The 21,923-nt window shown below is 42.9% G+C and overlaps 1 protein-coding gene across 1 annotated transcript in view; it reads left to right on the top strand.

The window, feature by feature from the left end:
• The window catches only part of DEPDC1B (DEP domain containing 1B), a 62,362-nt gene that overhangs the window by 1,662 nt on the left and 38,777 nt on the right, over positions 1–21,923 (top strand). Inside the window, exon 2 of the mRNA XM_037902848.2 lies at positions 531–796. Coding sequence (XP_037758776.1) covers positions 531–796 — 266 coding nt within the window. The remainder of the gene's footprint in view (positions 1–530; positions 797–21,923) is intronic.

The raw sequence follows: 21,923 nt of genomic DNA, 5'->3' as shown, positions 1-21,923 counted from the left end.
AAGAGCGGTTTATATTGTTTTTAGTTTAAGCCAGACTGGAATAAGTCACTCTGAAACTGAGTACCTTCATAGGCATTTGCACTGGTTTCACTACATGGGTTTTTAAACTGATTTTAAGTTAAGTTGGTGTAGCTTTCTCATGTAGATGTACTCTAAGGTATAACTTTCAGAATGTATTAAATGAGGAGTTGATAATTTACTCCATGCTCTATTTAACAATATTCTCTATGTTCAGCAGATTTATTTAACTTGCTGGGGGCATGGCATTGGAGATGTAGCAGTACAGGTATTTTTCATTCTGTCTAGTGGTTTTAGTCCTCAGGCTAACAGCAAAACTTTGGCCACAGTTGTGACATGATTGATAACTCCGGGACCTGAATATTTGCAGTTTTATTTTGTATCCATTAAAACCAATGCCTGCAAAATGCTCTAATTGTATTGGTATTGATTTCACGTACAGAATCATTTCACCCATAAAGATTATTTTTAGAGCTCCTGTAATTGTATCTCTCTCCCCCGCTCTTTTCCAGTGGAATCAGACCATTGAACTCTTTCGTGAAGGGATGCCATTACGGAGGCATCGCAGTCTTTTCAAAAACTATGAGTGTTGCTTCAAAGCCTCAGAGGCAGTAGACTGGTTACATAAACTGCTCAGATGTAACCAAAACTTTGGCCCAGAAGTGACTCGTAATCAAACAATTCAGCTGCTTAAAAAATTTCTGAAAAATCGTGTTATTGAAGATATCAAAGGAAGATGGGGCAAGGAAGACTTTGAGGACGACAGTCATTTATATAGGTAAATCATTGTATGATGTATCCTGGGTGAATTTAGTTCTTGTGAAAGTAAGGGATTAATGACATTAGTTAGGGGTTTTGCAAACCCACTTACTTTGTGCATCTACTTATCTCTAAGCATACTCACCCGTTATCTTTTATTACAGTCCTGCTCTTCAGTAGACCCAGAGATACTATGTTATTCTAATATTAGGAATCAAGTATCAGGGAGTAGCCATGATAGTCTGTATCCACAAAAACAACAAGGAGTTCGGTGGCACCTTAAAGACTAACAAATAAATCTGTTAGTCTTTAAGGTGCCACTGAACTCCTTGTTGTTAATATTGGGAATGTTACTTGAAGCACCCTTGTATCTGAAGTTTTATTTTTTGAGCAACATATATAAACAGTTTCTAGTCACTCCCAAATAATCTGTAGTATACAAACCTGGTTTTTGCTTACTGTGACAAATATTTTTACTAAATAAATCAAAACATACACTAAAGTCCCCAATGGACTAACACTTATGCATGTGATTAATTATACACGCTTGAGTACTTCTCTTGGTGGACTCCTGACTACACTTCCAGGAAGTTTTGGTCCTCGTTTATCATGGGCATCTGGGAAAATCAACTCCAGAGATAACTCCATTGAGTTTCTTCTGGGTCTCTTCCTCCTGTTTTCTTTCTACTTCTTAGCCTTCAGCCCCTAAATTCCTTACTCGGCTCTGATGTTCAGGAGTTTCTGCAGTGGCCATTTTTTCCAACACCTTAGGGAGAGAAGAGACAGGTGTTTTCTGAATCTGAATCCGAATCCTTCTTGCACTGTTAGATATCGCTTAGCATGTGAACAAGACTCCACCATCCCTGTCTATCCTGAACTGCTCTTTGTGTGGCCTCTTTGTTAAGTCCCATAAGTTTTCCCTCTCTCAGTAGTGTTAAATGGAGGGATTCTTTCAGTTAGTGCCTTTATGTTTTCCTCCAGCTGCCTAATAGCATACCTGCCATGGTAGTTGTTCTGGCTTCATTCCTAAACCATATACCAAATATTTTGATTGTCTTTTCTGGATAACTTTAGAGATAGAGGGTTGATGAACTCTGATGATTTTCAGCATTTGTTACAAATTCATTCCATTTATTACCTTGTATTTTTCTAAGGCATTTGCTTTTGAAGGCATTTAGATGTCTGTCTGTACCTTTCACCAGCTTCCAGCTTTCACATTCATGTATTAAGATGGAAATAACATTGGAATTGAAGATTTGTAGTTTGGGGTGTAAATTGTAGATTTTCAATGACCAATTCTTGTTTAAACTGGAAAATGTGGCTGCAAGCTTGCTCATCATGATATTATTTCCTTCTGGACACCCCCCATTGGCTTGCACGTTCCTGCCAAGGTGTGTGAATTAATTCACTTCTTGTATTCCTTTGCCTTCTAAAGTAATGCTTGAGTAGGAGTTTCTGGAGTTCCTATTACACTTGTTTTTTCATAATTGATTAGTAACTTTGCCTTCTTTGCTATGCTGGACAGACTTGCAATCTCTGCTTGCATGTTAGTAGAACTGTGGCTTAGAAGAGCTACGACTGTCCAAACACTGGGTAAATCTCAAACAAGACTGGAGGCTATGTATGTTGGGTTAAAAAGAAATTTAGGTCACCAAAAATTAAAAATCAACTGTTCATTGAGACCATCTTAGGAGGATGGGACAATTTTTTAAAAATTCCTGTCACTGGGGCCCTCTTCCTTAGCTACTTGAATTAATAACCAGGGATTTATCCCTAGGAAATATCAAAGTGTCTATTTGTTGTGTGGAAGAGCTGAGATTACTCAATCCAGACAGCTATTCCTTGGTCTTGGTTTGAAATAATACCATGAGATATATAATATACAGATCCCATATTTTCATTGTTTACAAATAAAATATTTTATTGTGAAATTTGGATATAAGACTGCTCTATCTTGACCTTTAACCACATTTGAGGCACTCCAGAGCAAACTGGAAGATCACAAAACATTTAATTTCTAAGACGTATATAATTTTGGTTGAAAAAGATGTTGATCGGAAAATAACCCAGATGAAAAGGTGGGAGAGGGATTTGGACAAATTGATCTAGATGTACAGGTCTCTGTATGGCAAAGGGGATATACATCTTCAATTAGTTTAGCTCACAAATGAAATTTTTATAAATTACTGTGTAGATGGCATTAGACTCCAGTTAAGATGCATCATATTTTTGCTACTAGGGATGCACTCCATTTGAGGGATTGCAGGGACAGGGGAACATACTTGCACATGTGGTGGTTGTGTCTAGAAATTAGATGGTTTGGGGAGGAAATTATTAAAGAGATTAATCTTATAGCAAAATGCCAGCTTCTGAGAGATCCCCTAACCAGTTTACTTAATGCTCCAGTAAGGATCTACATTTTAAACAGAAATGACAAATTTAATTTTTTTCATTGTTAGCAGCAAGACTTTGTATTGAATGTTATTGGAAAAATATGACTTCTCCTATGGAAGTGTGGTGTAGTAAAATATGGACTGGCCTTATAATGGAGAAATTTTCATGCCCAGTACATACACAAGAGAAGTGCCCCCAAAAGTTATTTAGAAATTTGGTCACCCTTTTTAGCATACTCTGAGAGGGGGGACTCCTCAGCCACCAAGCCAGAATTGCTAGCTAGGTACTTCTGAATATTAACCTGATTCTGATAAACATATTACACCGTACTATACTTATTACTTAATGTTTTATTGTAACTTCACCTTAATAAAGTTTCAAAAAAGGAAGGGAAAATAAAGGGCAACATCATCAGCAAAATCTAGATCTTCTAGTGTACTGCTGTTGAACCGTATGATGGTTGCGTTGTATCCATTTATACTTTTTCTCATAATGAAGTTAATGGCAATACCCAACAGTAGATTTTATTCCTGCTATTTCTTGGTGCAACCAATGCCCAGTAGGAGTCCATCCAACTCTGGACCTCCAGAGCTTGATCACCATCTTGGGAAGAAAAAGTTCTGGATGAAAACCCCTTCCAGATTGTGCTCTTTCTTTCTTTCTTTCTTTCTTTCTCTCTTTCTTTCTCTCTCCCTCCCTCCCTCCCTCCCTCCCTCCCATGGTAATACTATATTATCTGGTCAGCCTGAAGGATACCTACTTTCATGCCTCAATTTATCCCAGGCATTGGCAGTCCTTCCCTTTGACTTAGGGGAATCTTTATTTCAGTTTGTCTCCCCATTTCTTCCTATTTTTACTTTTCAGGCTTCCACCAAGATCCTGGTAGCATTGCAAGGGCATATACCTATACCCTTATTTTGACAATATTCTCATCCATGCCTTCTTTGAGTCCCAGGAGATTCACTCTCAGGACAGTGTTCTTCAATATCTTTGTTTCCATGGCTTCCTGATGAATCTGCAAAGCTCTCTCTCCCACCCTGGTAATGCTGCACTGAGGAGCGGTGGTATACATTTAAATGTGGTAAAGCAGGTTGGGAGCCCTGTTCCAGGTTCTTATTTCCTCTCTTGTCTTGGTAAAGGCTATTTTTCATCTGCCAGGCCATTTCATAACCTGTGTGGACATAGTCTCTTGGGCTTGCTGCTTGCCTTCACCTTGTTGGTTTGGTCAGGTCCTCTCCTTCACTAGTCCTTCTCAGGTTGAGTGGAGCTTGGCAGGCAATCTCCTTTTGTAATGCTGGTGCCGTGTAGTGCAGTTCATTTCAGGATCAGGGAAAAACTGATGGAGAGAAAGATAGCAGGAGATGAAAAGGGATACTGGAAGGAGAGGAAGACAGACCAGGATCTCACATGTATCCGGCTGGAGTCCTCGCTGGTGCAGCGCTGATAGTCAAAAGTTGTCCCCACTTGGTGTCATGATGAAAATCCTTCTGTTGTGTGTGCAGTGGGGTGGGAGAAGTTCCTTTCTTTCCTCCCCCAAGTCTTTTTTTTTTTAAGGGTCCCCAAAAGGGGCAATTGGCAGACTTGTCCATCCTTTTGTTATTTTGTCCACCAATTAGATCTAATTTTTTAAGCACCAATTTTGGTCCCTTGATTTCCGAGTCCCCATCTCCTCTTGTTTACTAGTCATATCTTAAAAGTCCTTGGGTAACATCAGTAGATCCTCTCTGTTTTTAAATAAATTCTGTCTTTTTTGTCTCCTTCTTACATCTTTTCTTAATCGTATAAAACAGATCATTGTGACAATTCATTAACCTTTACCTACTTTTCACCTGCTAGGCCCCAATTATTACATCATCATCTGCTGAGCCATTTTGTAACCGGCATGTACCTAATGTGTTGGATCTGTTTTCACCTTTGGCTATTTCAACCATACCCAGCTAACCTAGTGCTATTCTCTGAGAGAATCACTTTGTTCCTCCAGTCTTCCCTTTTGACAGCTTCCATTTCCTCAAGAGGGTCTCTACATCCTACTTTCTGACCCTTCTTTCCTTATAACCATTATTATTCAATATTTTATATTACAGCTTTTCAAATTGGGGTGCCTACATCGGGCTACTTTTCCATTCAAGGGGTTTGGTCTTTCGCCAAACAGAGGCCAAATATCACTCTTCTATAGCTCAGGGCCTTCTTCCTAGTCCTTTAGGCCTGAGAGCTCCATGTCACGAGCAGACATGTCTTGATTCGATGTGGCACCAGGGCTGCTGTTGCCTACATGAATAGATGGATATACTAAAGCCACCTTCCCCTAGTAGAGGTTCATATTTTCTTCTGGTGTGCGGTTTCTCCAGGGCAAGAGCACTACTGTTGCACAACGGCTCAGCTGTCATTCACTCACTCCTGGGGGTGGATCTTTTTTACCTCTCAGGATGCATAGTTTAGGGTGTGCAGTCCTACAAGCATCACACTGATGTAAATTTTCTTTCAGTAATGGTTGCTACATCCACAGCCTGTCTGAAATATTTCTTCCTAGTATGTAAGAAGATAGAGACATTTGAGAAGGGAAAATTATACACCAGTAATTCCCTTTCTCTTTCCCTGCTTGCTTGTGTCTCTTGCATATCTCCTCTAGTCTGTCTTGTCTATTAACATCTCTTTAGCCCAGGAAGTCATTAGTTGATTGGAAGAAGGCTGATTAGATGCTCAGATAGGTAACTTGATTGCCTGCACTTCTGGTAAGTGAAGCCTGCACTTCTGGTAAGTGGAGCCAGAATGCAATCTATTTAGAATCTTCTTTCCTAGGATGAGAGGTGAGGAGGAACAAAAGGAAGTCATGTTAGTAACTTCTGTCTTCAACTTTTGCTAGCTGATAATTGGCTGGGGTCATCAGAATATGTAAAATTCATTTAAGTGTTGTCTGGGTTTTTGTGTCCACGTACTCCCATGGTAACAACCACCGTTAAAATATTTGTAACATTTTTATTAAAGATAGAGAAAAGAAGAAAAAAACTTAATATTTGAAACATAAAGAATTAAGACTTTCATTTTAACAATTTCTCTTAATTCCTTTCCTTTAACTCAACAGAACCTTTCATTTGAAAAAACCCTGTTTGACAGTGCTTTTACATAGTATTAATGGTATTAATTGTCCTATTCGGATTGTCCTATTCACTGCAGCAGTGAAAGGAGCAGACCGTGGGGCCGCCCAGCGGCTCCACGCCAGCAGCTCCTCCGGCGTGACTGTAGCGCCTCCAACCATGCCTCCAGCCCTTCCACGCAGTGGCGTCTCCTGTCTGGGGTCTGAACTGCAGGGCTCTCCTGGGAACTGCAGTGGCGAAAGAAGCATAATGTGCAGCTCCTCTGGTGCGGCTGTACCGCCCTGGGCCCTGCCCCCAGCCCTGTCCTCTGGCAGGGCTGCCTACAGACCCCGGACAGAGGACGCTAGACACAGCCGTGTGGAAGGGCTGGGAGCGGTACAGCAGCTCCACGTTCTGCTCCTCCAGTGTCTTTCCAGTACAGCGTACCGGCTACAAATATCCTACTGGTATGGCATACCATACCGTACCACCCTACTTGCACCACTGGATGTGGTGAGATGATTTAGTTGTCCCTGCCTACAGGCCAATCTCCTTTCTTCAGCAGCAGCATATGCCCTGCATGCCCTCCCCATGCCCTATCCTAGTCATAAAGGGGCAGCTCCCATTTCTGTTATATAATTTATATCACTATTAACAAAAACAACAAATAGAACAATAAACAATGTTCAAAACTGTTACTAAATATAAACAATATTAACCTATTTCTAAAAAGTCTCTTCTAGGGAACTCACTCACATATGTTCTTGACGGATTCATTGATATTCCTTCTGAAGACCCATCTTTCTCTGGTATCTTGACCACAGTTCTTTGCTCAAGGGAAGCAATTTCATGGCGCTAATATGGGCTTTTTCTTTTTCAGCTGTGATGCATGTGGGTGGAACCTGTGATGGGTCAACAAGTATTTGGATCAGGGTGTGCTCTGTGACTGGTCCATGACACACTTTATTGAGAAGGAAGATACATACGGATCTGTTTCATGTGCTGTCTGCTTTGCTTTGGTGCGTTGTGCAACTGTCTTGAGAGCTAACGCTTGACAAGTTCTGCATGTGCCATCTTATTATTTGTTGTTCATTGTTGTGAAACTTCAACTCTAAGTAACCATTAATCAGTGTGAATGTGGTGGTGGTGTTTTATTATGTTGGAATGAATCTCTGCTTGGGCAATAAGCATTGCACTCCAGGTGGGTAGTAAGGAATGCTAACTCTCTAGTTTTCATGCCTCTTTTCCCCCTTCCTCCCACATCTTGAGAGAACTTTTTGAGGTATTTTTGTATCCATTTATATAGATTTTAATCTCTGGCAGATTATATGTTTTACCAGTAGCTTTTAATTGACGTAGCCTTCATTCATTTTCTGGTTTATTTTTATGATCTGAACTCGTCTATTTTAGTAATAATTTCAAAACTCTTTTGAAAGATTAAACCAGGTTAATGGATCTTTGATCTATAGGTGCAACTGCTTACTATAATTCTCATTTTCTTTATGAACCTTGAATACCGTGTGCAGTTCTGATTGCCCCATCTCAATAAAAGATATATTAGAACTGGAAAAGGTACAGAGAAGGGCAACAAAAATTATTAGCATTATGGAACGGCTTCCATTTGAGGAGAGAGGAAAAAGACTGGCACTGTTCAGCTTGCAAAAGAGACAATTAAGGGGAGATCTGATAGAGGTCTAAAAATCATGACTGGTGTGGAGAAAGTAAATAAGGGAGTGTTATTTACTCCTTCTCATAACACAAGAACTAGGGGTCACCAAATGAAATTAATAGGAAACAGCAATGTTCCCTCTAATTTTTTCCACCCATTTGTGGAATGAATTTTGCTATGTGCACCAAGGTAATGTGCGGATATGCGCCACCAGTAGAAACAAAAAACCTAGAGATAATATATATATTTTAAAAAAGTTACCATAGGGATAATTACTCCAACCAGGACAGGTTAGGCATTTTAGAACTCACAACTCAAAGAATTAAATTTAAGCATAAGAGAGAAATAAAAATGATGAAATATAAACTAACGCTTTGAAAGAATAAAATTACAGAGAATGTATGTGCATTGCAGGAAGTATCAAGAAGTAACAACAACAACAACAACAACAAATACAAGTATGTGGTGGGAGATGAGTGTGAAAGACTTTGTGTGTACGTGTGGGAGACATAGACTTTGTGTGTGACAAAGTGTGTGTGTGTGTGTGTGTGTGTGTGTGTGGGCCGTGGAGGGGAGAGGGGTGTGTGTGGGTGTCTGAGAGAGAGAGACACACACACACACACACGTCTCTCCCTCCACGGCCCCGAGGCTGTGGGGGAGAGGCGCCTCTCCCGTCCCAGCCGCAGCCCCAGTTGGAGCTGGGGCTGTGGGGGGGAGAGGCGCCTCTTTTCCCCACCCCGTCAAGCTCCTCCAAACACCCGTCACCTCACCCCACTGCCCCCACCCTCCACATTCTCCATGCTCACCAGTGTGCGTGCCTGCGCGGCTGGTGCACAGACCCTTGGGGCCATGTAGGCACGCACCTGAGAGGGAACACAGCAGGTTTAAAACAAACATAAGAAAGTACTGAACTTCTTCACACAACACACAGTCAATCTGCAGAACTTGTTGCCAAGGGATGATGTGAAGGCCAAAACTATAATTGGGTTAAAAAAAGAATTAGATAAGTTCATGGAGGGTAGGTCCATCAGTGGCTATTAGCTAAGATGATCATGGACACAACCCCACGCTCTGGGCGTCACCAAGGCTCTGACTGCCAGGTGCTAGGACTGGATGACAGGGTATGGCTCACTTGATAATTGCCTTGTTCTGTTCAGTCTCTCCGAAGCATCTGGCATTGGCCACTATTGGAAAACAGGACAGTGGGCTAGATGGATCATTGGTCTTACCCAGTATGGCTATTCTTATGTTCTTATGAACTTGGAATACTTTTTATTTTATTTTAAAGTATGCAGTAAGATTGTGACACTTTCACAGCTTGTTTCTTCTTATTGCATGAAAGCTCAGCTATCCTGAGAAATGTTTTTTCTACATTGTATCTTATAATATACAAGATAATGGTTCAGGTTAACTAACAGTACATGTTTCAATGTATGACTATATTGGTTGATCCATGTTATAGTTAGAGCCCTGCACGGATACAAAAATGTGGATCCGTATCTGATCCACAAGAATTAACTTGTATCTGACCCGCGATCCACAGTCCGTCTTTTATCTGCATCCGCACCATACCCGCAGCAGCACGCTATCTCACAGTGCCTCTATGGCTTAATAATTGTGCATACTATTATTATTGTTTGTTTGTTGTTATTTTAAACATCAATCTTATTATACAACAGGCATCAGAACAAATAGCCTTTTACATTAAAAATAATAAAATAAACGTCTCTAGTCAATACGGCTCAAAATCACAAACTGAACTATAAAATAAAAAAGTCTGTCGCCTATTTAGAGCGATTTATAAAGTCATCACTCTTAGAGCTCAGTAAGCCCAGTTTCTTTGCACCAGCCACTGTTCTCCCTGTGGAAGCATGCAAGGGGAATACTATCGCAGGGCTACAGTGCTTAATTTTTGCTGTGGCTTCCTGGGGCTGAGCCCTGGCACCTCTCAGCTTGGCAAGTCATCCTCCTAGAGGGGTTGTGAGGGGGCAGTGAGGAGCAATGACAGGCGCTCCATGACAGTTTCCCCATGTGGATGCAGGAGGGGGATGCACAGTTTAGGAGGTAAAGGGGGCATAGGAGGGGGAGTGCAGGGGGTAGGGGCGCACAGGAGGGGGGTGAAGGTGCTCTCTGGCTGCTCAGCCAGTGCTTAATTTGTGCCATATCAGGTCAGTTGGAGAGGGAGGCAGCTGTTTCTGCAAAGTAAGTCAGTATGGCTTCCCTCTCCGACTGACCTGATACGGCAATGAAGTCAGGAGAGGTTTTCTAAATTGCTTGGCTGCTTAAACTGCAGCAATAGGAGCATGTGGGATTTTACTACGTGTCTTAATCTATCGCCTCCCCTTTCTCTGTATATGGAGGGTGAGGGAATATGGGATCTGGAAGGTGGGAAAGCAGCCTCATAGGCTATGAGATGCAGACAGTTGTTTCACTGCCTTTTGAGACCCTATGTTTAGAACTCTGCATAAATACAAAATTTGTGTTTGTGTCCCATCTGCGATCTGCAAAAATGGTCTGTGGATATAAAGTGAATATCCATGGATTTGCAGGGCTCTAGTTATAGTAAAATCACTTTATTTGTATATAGTTCTGTCACATGTTACTCTTGTAACAAACTAATCTCCACTCAACTCATTTCTTAATTAAATGTAATTTATCTTGTGACATTTTGTGACCTAAGGGTTTTTTCCCTGGTGAAAAGACTTTCTTTTGTGTGCTGAAAATTGTCCTTTCACATTCATGTCCTCCTTTCAAATATCTTAAAGCAGTTTTGATTCTGTCTGTAGTTGGATTTTTTTAAAACAAGATTATAGGTCTGCTTGATAAATGCAATTCTGTTGATATAGTACACTTGGATTTCTCCAAGGCATTTGACTTGGTACATCATGGCATTCTGATTAAAAAATCTTGCATTATATGGACTTAATAGGGGACACATTAAAAATTGGCTTGCTGACAAATCTCAGTGTCAATGAGGGGACCATTTCTAGAAGGCTTTCATGGTCCAACACTTTTTAATATTTTTTTTAATCAACTATCTAGATGATGGTATAAAATCTTTGCTGTTAAAGTGTGCGCATGACACACAGATTAGTGGGATAGTAAAGGAGGACAGATTACTGTAGCAGAGTGATCTGAATCACCTGGTAAAATGGTCACAGGCTAACAAAATGCATTTTTAATACAGTTAAATGAAAGGTAATATATCTGGGAACCAAGAATGCAGGTTATACTTAAGGGGTGCAAGATACTGTATTAGAAAGCAGTGACTCATGGCTTGTCTTCAGTACGGCACTAAATTGGTACAGCTGGTCGATGCAACAGCATTGATTTAGCAGGTCTGGTGAAGACGCTATAAGTTGACGGGAGAGCATCTCCCGCTGACATAGCGCAGTGTAGAGACCATGTTAAGTCAATGTAAGTTACATCACTCAGGGGGGATGGGTTTTTTACACCCCTGAGTGATGTAACGTATGTCGACTTAAGCGGTAGTGTAGACAAGGCCTCAGAGAAAAACTTAGGGGTCATTGTAGAAAATTGCCTCAGCATGAGTTCCCAGTGTGGTGTCATGGCAAAAATGACTAATCTGATCCTTGCGTGTATAGAGGGGAATATCAAGTAGAAGGGAAGTGATATTTTGTGTCTGTATACAGCATTGGTAAGACTGCTGCTAGGATACTATGTTCTATTCGGGTGTCTGGGCTTCAAGAAGGATGTGGAAACGAACAGAACATAAGAATGGCCCTACTGGGTCAGACCAAAGGTCCATCTAGCCTAGTATCCTGTCTTCTGACAGTGGCCAGTGCCAGGTGCCCCAGAGGGAATGAACAGAACAGGTAATCATCAAGTGATCCAGGTTAACTGTGAGCTGTGTGAAGAAATACTTCCTTTTATTTGTTTTAAACCTGCTGCCTGTTCATTTCATTTGGTGAGCCCTAGTTTTTGTGTTATGAGAAGGAGTGTAAATAACACTTCCTTATTTATTTTCTCCACACCAGTAATGATTTTATAGACCTCAATCCTATCCCCCCTTAGTCATCTCTTTTCCAAGCTGAAAAGTCCCAATCTTATTAATCTCTCCTCATATGGAAGCTGTTCCATACCCCTAATCACTTTTGTTGCCCTTTTCTGAACCTTTTCCAATTCCAATATATCTTTTTTGAGATGGGGCGACCACATCTGCACACAGTATTCAAGATGTGGATGTACCATGGATTTATATAGAGGCAACATGATATTTTCTGTCCTATTATCTATCCCTTTCTTAATTATTCCCAGCATTCTGTTCGCTTTTTTGACTAACGCTGCACGTTGAGCGGATGTTTTCAGAGAACTATCCACAATGACTCCAAGATCTCTTTCTTGAGTGGTAACAGCTAATTTAGACCCCATCATTTTATATGTATTCTTGGGATTATGCTTTCCAATGTGCATTACTTTGCATTTATCAACATTAAATTTCATCGACCATTTTGTTGCCCAGTCACCCAGTTTTGAGAGATCCTTTTGTAGCTCTTCGCAGTCTGCCTGGGTCTTAATTATTTTTAGTAATTTTGTATCATCTGCAAATTTTGCCATCTCACTGTGTATCCCTTTTTCCAGATCATTTACGAATATGTTGAATAGGACTGGTCACAGAACAGACCCCCTGAGGGACACCACTGTTTACCTCTTTCCGTTCTGAAAACTGACCATTTATACCTACCCTTTGTTTCCTATCTTTTAACCAGTTACCAATCCAAGAGAGCACCTTCCCTCTTATCCCATGGCAACTTAGTTTGCGTAAGAGCCTTTGGTGAGGGACCTTGTCTGAAAATCTAAGTACACTATATCCACTGGATCCCCTTGGTCCACATGCTTGTTGACCCCCTCAAAGAATTCTAGTAGATTGGTGAGGCATGATTTCCCTTTACTAAAACCATGTTGACTCTTCCTGAACAAATTATGTTCATCTATATGTCTGACAATATTGTTCTTTATTATAGTTTCAACCAGTTTGCCTGGTACTGAAGTCAGGCTTACAGACCTGTAATTGCCGGGATCACCTCTGGAGCCCTTTTTAAAAATTGGCGTCACATTAGCTATCCTCCCGTCATCTGGTACAGAAGCTGATTTAAACTATCGGTTACAGACCACAGTTAGTAGTTCTGCAATTTCACATCTCAGTTCCTTCAGAACTCTTGGGTGAATACCATCTGGTCCTGGTGACTTATGGCTGTTTAATTTATCAATTTGTTCCAAAACCTCATCTAATGATACCACAAATGCTGGGGAAAGTTCAAAGAAGGGGCCACAAAAATGATCCTAGAGCTGGAAAACGTATGATTTGAGGCTTAAGGAGTTCAATTGATTTAGTTTATTGGGGAAAAAAAAAAAAAGTTGAGAGGTTACCTCATTGCTATGTACTTACACATGGAAAACATTTGTTAGTGGGGTTTTTCAATCTTGCTGACAGAGGCATAAGAAAATTTAATGGCTGAAAGCTGAACAAATTTAGTCTTGAAATAAGATGCAATTTCCTAACTATTAGGGTAATCAGACATTGGAAGACCTTACCAGTGGAAGTGGTTGTCATCATTTGGAGTCTTTTTTTTCGGGGGGGGAGGGGTGTTAATATGTCTACACTGCAATTAAACACTTTTGTCAGCTGATTTGGGCTTGTGGGGCTCAGGCTACAGGGCTGTAAAATTGTGGTGTAGATGTTAAGGCTGGAGCCCAAGCTCTGGGACCCTGCAAGGGTGGAGGGTCCCAGAACCTGGACTCCAACTGGAGCCTGAAATTCTACACTGCAATTTTATAGCCCCGCAGCCCAAACCAGAGTCAGCTGACATGGGCCAGCTGGGGGTGTTTAATTGTAGACATACCCTTAGACAAGATTAGGAATCTTTTGAAAAGATAAACTCTAATGCATTTTCTAAGGAAAACTCCTCAGCCTGTGTGTGTAAGCAGTTGAGCCAGATAGTTGTGATGGTCTCCTCTGGACTTGGAATCTGTAACTCTGTGAATCCCCCAGTTCATCTCCTTCCTTCATGAGCCTCCTCTTCATGGGGAGAACGGAAATGGTTGCATTGCCCTCAGCATGCTCATAACCCTTGCAGCTCTGCATTAAAGACCACGACTGTCATTAAGTTTTATGCTTCAGGGCTTCAACTGGCCACCTGCAGTGGGCAGGAAGGAATTTTGTTTCCTGCAATTGACCAGATGTATTCAGAATTATTCATCAGATTTGGGGTTGGGGAGAAATTTTTCCCAGGTCAGATTGGAAGGGACCTTGGATTTTTTTGACCTTCCCCTGTAGCATGGGGCGCGGATCACCTGGCTAGGGTAGGGGTAGTCAATAGGCGGACTGCAGATCAAATTTGGACTGCCAGATCCTTTTGAATCGATCCCCAAATCTTTTTATTTACTTATAATTATTATTTTATTTATTATTTATTATTATCATTATTTTTATTATTTTCTCTGGACCTTGACTATACCTTGACCAAGAAATTTGGACCTTTTAAAAAAATTAATTGATTATCCCTGTGCAATGGTCATCTGGTCATATCTCAGCTAATCAATTCCATGCCATTGTGAAGGCTTTGTGGATTGATGGCAACTTAGTCTTTCCTGTTTTCTGCTTGTGATACACAACTTAGTTTCCCGAGGACTGAAATGCTTTGGTCTAATTAAAGTCTTTGGGCTCAGTATAGGGGTATTTGGGTGAAATGTGATGGCTTGTGATATGTGGTAGGTCAGCCTAGTTAAAATAATGGTCCCTTCTGGCCTTAAACTCTGAAATATTGGTGGCAATCTTTTGGCACTGGTGGGTATTCAATTCTTATCCTTAAATACTCAACATATTTTGTGTTTTCTGCTTAATATTTGCAGAGAGAGAAAGTCAGTTAGGCAATTTTTGAGTGAAATCAAGAATTTTGCATGATTTCTTCTTGAATAGACACAATCTTTCTTCAAGTATGCTTGATATATATATTTTTTGACTTGTTTAAGCCATCTATGACTGTGGAGTTTGGATTTCCAGTACCCAACCATGCTCAATATGCACTAAAAAAAACTTTTGCTTTCCATCTTTATTTTTCAGTATATTTAATATCCTGGGCGCTTCAGCTGTAATGGTATAGGTAGGGGTGAAAAAGAGGTGAATGTAGGTATGTTCCTTTTTTTAATTGAATCAACAAATACTACACAAGTTTTGGGGACAGTAGTCACCTTTATACTTTATGTAAACTGTTAAATTGATCCTTTTTATGGTGACTTTCAATGATGAGACCATTACTGAAAGATGTGAAGGGTAGTCTTCCATTTCTGTTTTATAGGAGTGGAGAAAATAAGTGAGTAAACTCTGACTAAAACTTCCAGGCACATGGTCAAATGCCTAAATTGCTCATGAAATTAAACCACCAAAAATATGAACATATTAAGTACAGCCTAATGCAAGAGAATACTTATCATTTTGTAATGGCAAATACCCTATGGTTTATACATCAGTATGTCTTCACTGATTGCCACAATTTGAGGCTTCAGTGCTGTTGGGTGTTATATTTCATTGTGGTGTGTAAAAGCATTGACACCTGTAGGTTCTGCAGTTTCTGGAATCTGAGCAGTTGCATTTAAAGTTGCTCAGAAAAAAGACCTGCACCTCAGATGGCTGGCTGACATCTGGGAGGATTGTGGCAGCTCTTTCACTACTGGTGGCAGTGTGGGTGGCACTGTCTCCAGTCACCACTTCAACCATAAACTTCTCTGGGGTGTTGTTTCCCTCTTTTCCCACCCCCTCCCACATCCAATACTCTCAGCTGAAGGCTTCACTAACCCCAAAGGTCAGTCTTGGTTTGCTGTATCTAAGGTGCTTGCTATGAATAATTAATCAGATTAGCTTTAACCATCTCAAAGTCTGAGGTGGTCCGTCTGTTGGCTCCACAACCCAAAAGGGTGACTTTGCCTAAAGCTGAGTTCAATGCTATCAGGAGGAAGTGAACAAGCCCACTAGTACCTCTTACTGTGAGAGGTATGATAGCCTACTTTACCTTCCTTCCAGAGGAGAAGAGGGTAGAGCTGGGGTGTGACAATCTTCCCTCACTGTACAAAATGCTGGTACCGTTGTTTATTCTTAGACTGCCAGGAGTTGGCTCTATCAGTCTCATTTCCTCATAGCCAGTGCTTCTGCCTATTGATCACTCTTCCTGAATCTATGGCTTCAGCAGGGAGGGCAGCAGTGGGAATGCTGAAACAATGGAGATGAAATGGAGGTTGCTTGGAAAAAAGGAGGGAGAGAATTATAGGCAAAGAGACCGTAAGAAAAGCACCACAGACATGGTCATTTAAAACTCTAAAAATGATGTAATAGTTGAAATACCAAAATGTTACATTAGTAGTGAGGGTATTAACTATATTGCTTATAAGACATACTACTAGAGTTGTGAAATTTGTGTGGAGGAGGCTTTTGTTGTCTGTAGTAAGAGTTCATGCCCTTCTTTGGATACTGCTAAACCATTCCTGCGAAGGCTTTGACATCTCTCTGGATTATAAAGATTCTTTTGAAGAGGGATTCTGGTGATGGTGACTGTGACGTTAAACTCCATATTCTTCATGGAAATATGGTTGTGATATGAATATGGTACGACTAAGATATACTTTATGCAAGATGGCTCATGTAAGGTATCATTGGAAAGGTTATGATTTACTGAATGTGTTTATCCTATTTGTATGCATGTATCTTTTTTATATCTGAAGCTGGGAATATTGACCATGTCTCTGTATTTCAAATGTGCTATGTTGGATGAGGCCAAACAATGGTAGTGGCTTCTTGAAGAAATGCACACAAGCAAAAGGATCACCCCAGGAATTGTGTGCAATAGAAACCTCTCAGAGATAGCACTACACAATGGGAACTGTTTAACCCAGGTCACAGCAAAAAAGCTTTCCAGCAAGTGGGGGGAAGATATAAAAGAGGGACAATGACAACAGGAAGGGTCCTCACTCTCCCTACAACAACACACCTGAAAACACCTGAGGAAAAAAGGCTGAACTGTGAGAAGTGATGGTCCCAGGCTAAGATCTTTTAGCCTGTGTATGAAAAGCTGGGAAAGCGAAGGCAACTTGTGCCTTAAGAATCTGCCAGCCTGTTTATCACTCAGGATGAGAATTTGTTAATTTGTATCTTACCTATCTAGTGTGTTAAGCTCAGTCTGCGGCTTTTGTTTATTTACTAAGGTAATCTGCTTTGTTCTGTTTGCTATCTCTTTAACCACTTAAAATTCACCTTTTGTAGTTAATAAACTTTTTATACTGTTTATAATAAAACCCAGTTTATGTAATTTCTAACTGGAAGGGCAAGAAGTTGTGCACATCTCTCTTCACACTGAGGAAGAGGGTGGATTTTTATGAGCTTGCGCTGTGCAGATTTTTCTATACAGTGCAAGACAGTATTGTTTTGGGTTTATCTCCCAAAAGCGGTGGGTACGTGAGTGCTGGGGGAATCCTCTCACACAAAGCTGACTTCAGTTTGTGACTGCAGCGGGGTGTGGCCCTACCTGTGTGTGTGTGCTACAAGAGGCCAGAGAGCCTAATTCAGCAAAGCAGGGAGAGGGAACCATGGCTGGTTGAGCAAGAGAGGCTCAGTGAAATTCCAGTACATCAGGTGGCACCCCAGAAGGGGGATCCAACCCGTCACAGTGACGTTTTGGGAATGGGTATGTGTGTGTGTTCGTTTTGTTCAAAAACGCTTCCCCATATAGGATAACCCGCACCCTGAAAGGACTTTTCTCTTGCATACTGCTCTTCCCCCCAAGATGCAGGTGCAGAGAACCTGCAATCTACTCAGTATTGGCTGAGTCACTTGCACTAGCTAGTTGAGCTTTGAAGAAAGCCTTGTCAACAAAACTGAAGGGAAGTGTGTGTGTGTGTGTGTGTGTGTGTGTGTGAGAGAGAGAGAGAGAAAATCCCCTTGAAAATCAATGAAAATGTTTGATCAATTGGAGGAGTGGGTAGTGAATTTTCGGGAAAATTTCTGTCACTCTAGTTAAAATGTCCCCCTCCTGTCGGAGACAGGCCTAAGTTCCTTGTTAGCTGGCACTTCTGGGGGAGCTTCCCCTTGGTTTTAGGGACTGTGCATGGGTGGTCAGGCTTAATGGTTAGTTAGGTTCCAAGTCAAAGATGAGAGACAGAGTCAGATGTCAAGCTAGGGGTCAAAGTGTTGGGTAGGATGTAGGAGCAGGGACCTGGAGTGAGGCAGGTACCAGGATACACAGGAGTCTGGGTTAAGGAGGATAAGAACCAGGAACAGCCAGAGAGGCGGGAAGGCAGGGCTCAGGAATCATGTAAGTAGGCAGAGTCTATAGTAGCAGCCAGCCAGGGATTCCTGTAGTTGCTTGGACAACTTCCTGTGACTCTTCACGGTTTAAATAGAGCTTTCCAGCTAATTGGTGGTGCTGGATGTTTTTCCCAGTGAGGAACTTTGAGGGTGGGTCCTTTGTGAGCTAGCTCCATTCTCTAGTTGTTCAGGTGAGCTGCTTGGTGGTGTCCATGTGCTGAGCACTGCCTGGGGACCCGTTGGCCTGGGTTCAAGCCCATTATCCCTCACATTGGCTGGACACATTCTTCCAGGGTCCAGTTCCTCACCTATGCTGGCTAGGAGATTGAGTCCCCACTTCCTAGGTACTATTGAGTTAGCCCTTCTGGGGGCTCTAGGCCCATATTAACTCCACCCACTACCTCTGAGAGTACTCCTAAATTTGTCCCAAGATAATGGGATAGGCCAGCGTCGAGGCCAGCCCCACTACCAGGATCATAAGAACGGCAATAGTGGGTCAAACCAAAGGTCCATCTAGCCCACTGTCCTCTCTTCCGACAGTGGCCAATGCCAGGTACCCCAGAGGGAATGAACAAAACAGGTAATCCTCAAGTGATCTATCGTCCATTCCCAGCTTCTGGCAAACAGAGGCTAGGGACATCATCCCTGCCCAGCCTGGCTAATAGCCATTGATGGATGTATCCTCCATGAATTTATCTAGTTCTTTTTTGAACCCTGTTATAGTGTTGGCCTTCACAACATCCTCTGGCAAGGAGTTCCACAGGTTGACTGTGTGCTGAGTGAAGAAATACTTCCTTTTATTTGTTTTAAACTTGCTGCCTATTAATTTCATTTGGTGACCCCTAGTTCTTGTGTTATGAGGAGTGTAAATAACACTTCCTTATTTATTTTCTCCACACCAGTCATGATTTTATAGACCTCAATCCTATCCCCCCTTAGTCATCTCTTTTCCAAGCTGAAAAGTCCCAATCTTATTAATCTCTCCTCATATGGCAGCTGTTCCATACCCCTAATCACTTTTATTGCCCTTTTCTGAACCTTTTCCAATTCCAGTATATCTTTTTTGAGACGGGGCGATCACATCTGCACACGGTATTCAAGATGTGGACGTATCATGGATTTATATAGAGGCAACACGATATTTTCTGTCCTATTATCTATATCTCTTTCTTAATAATTCCCAACATTCTGTTTGCTTTTTTGACTGACGCTGCACGTTGAGCGGATGTTTTCAGAGAACTATCCACAATGACTCCAAGATCTTTCTTGAGTGGTAACAGCTAATTTAGTCCCCATGCACTCACCAAGGCCACTGCTTTGCAGTGCTGGGCATTCCATCACACTAGTCTAGTCGTAAGGGACTCGGCCTCTGGCTGAGCCCTAGACAGTCTGCCTGCTTCCAGGGTTGTCAATGAACACAAAAAAGAAACACAAATTAATAGTCCCACAGCCTGAAGAAAGAGCACCTTACTAAACATGTTCCTGTTAAGCTGTGGCCCCATAGATTAATATAGGGAAAATAGTCCCCTCAAGTAGGTGAATCAGCATCAAGCCCTCTCTTCTTCCAGGGAGGTGCTGCTTGGCAGTGGTCATCTGAAAAGCTCTTGCCTTCAGTCAACCCTCTCTCCAGGAGCTGGACACTGGGGTTCTGCTCTCCTTTCTGGTCTGCCACCAACAATACTATGTCTTTCCCTTTTAAGTTCCTCCAAATCTGACATTTCTTACAGGTGTGGTGGGATGGGGCTACCTAAACCCATATTAGCTCATTAACCCTGTGTTGCCCAGAGTGGGATTTGTTATACCACATCACAGTTCACAATTATTGGATCGCTTTTTCATATTAGCTACAGCTTTCCTTCTGCTTACCCAGAAGGAGTTGGAATCTAGACTTTCTTCCTGAATGCTTCAAGTTTCTCCAGCTCTTCTACCTTAAGGAGAAAGCCCTCCACAGAGAACTAGTCTTACCTCCTAGGATTTTCTCTCTTTTTACATGAGTTTCATGTTTTAAGATTTGATTTATTTAATCATTACTGTAACAAGCCTTTTTAAAATTCAGATTTCCAGATGTTATGAATAGCTCATTGTTCAGTTGTATGATTGTGACACAAGCGGTAAATCATACAGTTGACTTGATTAAAGAAAAATAATACATTTTTATTTGGTTTTTGAAAGTAAAACACATCAAGACTGGACAGGCAGGAACCTTTCCCAAGCTGCCGTAAAACAAAGTGCATACACTATAGCAGAGGTGGGCAAACATTTTGGCCTGAGGGCCAAAAATTTGGAAATTGTATGGTGGGCCATGAATGCTTATGAAATTGGGGGTTGAGAGGCTGAGGGCTCTAGCTGGGGCTTTGGGGTGGGGCCAGAAATGAGGAGTTCAGGGCGTGGGAGGGGGCTCCCGGCTGGGGCAGGGGGTTGGGGTACGGAGGCGGGGTGAGGTCTCTGGCTGGCGGTACAGGCTCTGGGATGGGGTTGGGGATGAGGGGTTGGGGGTACAGGAGGGTGCTCTGGGCTGGGACCAAGGGGTTTAGAGGGCGGGAGGGGAATCCAAGGCAGAGGGTTAGGGTGCAGGAGGGGGTCGGGGTGCAGGCTCCAGGCAGTGTTTACCTCAAGCAGCTCCCAGAAGCAGCGGCATGTCCCCTCACCAGCTCCGTTGCAGAGGCGCAGCCAGGTGGCTCTGCACACTGCCCCGTCCACAAGCGCTACCACTGCAGCTCCCATTGGCCATGGTTCCCAACCAATGGGAGCTGCAGAGCCCCTTGTCTGACCCTATGCATAAGAGCCGGAAGGGGGACATGCCGCTGCTTCTGGGAGCTGTGTGGAGCCACAGCATAGCACAGATCCTGGCGGGAATTTGTGGGCCAGATTAAAATGTCTGAAGGGCTGGACGTGGCTCCACATCACCTCCATATTCGTGCACATAACAAAATTTATGAGGCAGGGGTGGGACTGAGGGGTTCGGAGTGTGGGAGGGGCCTCAGGGCTGAGGCAGAGGGTTGGGGTGCAGGGGGAGGTGAGGGCTCTGACTGGGGATGGGGGCTCTGGGGTCGGGCTGGGGTCGAGGGGTTGGTGTAGGCTGCCCTGGGGCTACAGCAGGGAGAGAGGACTCCCCCTAGCTCTCTCTCCCATCACAGCAGCACCTCGGCTGGAGGGGAGAGGCACCTCTCCCTGCTGCAGCAGCTCTGGGGCTGGGGCCATGGGATAGGCGCCTCTCCCCTGGATGTGGCAGGTCCGGGGTTCGGCTGAGTTGGGGCGCCTTTTCCCTGTTCGCAGCAGGTTTGGGCTGGGGCTGGGTGGGGGCGCCTCTTCTCCATCTGTGGCAGTTCTGGGCTGGGTTGGGGCCAGGGGAGGGGCCCCGCTTCCCCGGCTGGCGGTCCTAGAGGAGTGGAGGGGCCGGAGAGGAGAGGAGTCAGCGCTGTGGCCTCAGGGCCACAGCACAAGTGAAATGGAGGGCCAGGTCAGTGGGGCCCCTGCTGAGCGTGGGCCTGGCACCATTATAAACCTGGTACTGGCCAGGCTGGGTTGGGGCCGGAGGAGGGGCGCCTCTCCCCGCCGCGACATCTCTCCCCACTGCAGCCCTGAGTGCCTGCACAGTGCTTAATAGGCTGCTGCGCAGCTTAGAGGGAACTTAGGTGATCAGCAGCTGCGTCTGAGCACCTGGGTTACCCTAGCTCAAGTGTGAGCAGCCACT

This window comes from Chelonia mydas, chromosome 5 (assembly GCF_015237465.2).
Source record: "Chelonia mydas isolate rCheMyd1 chromosome 5, rCheMyd1.pri.v2, whole genome shotgun sequence".
NCBI lineage: Eukaryota > Metazoa > Chordata > Testudines > Cheloniidae > Chelonia > Chelonia mydas.
This window is presented reverse-complemented; position numbering and strand designations above follow the sequence as displayed.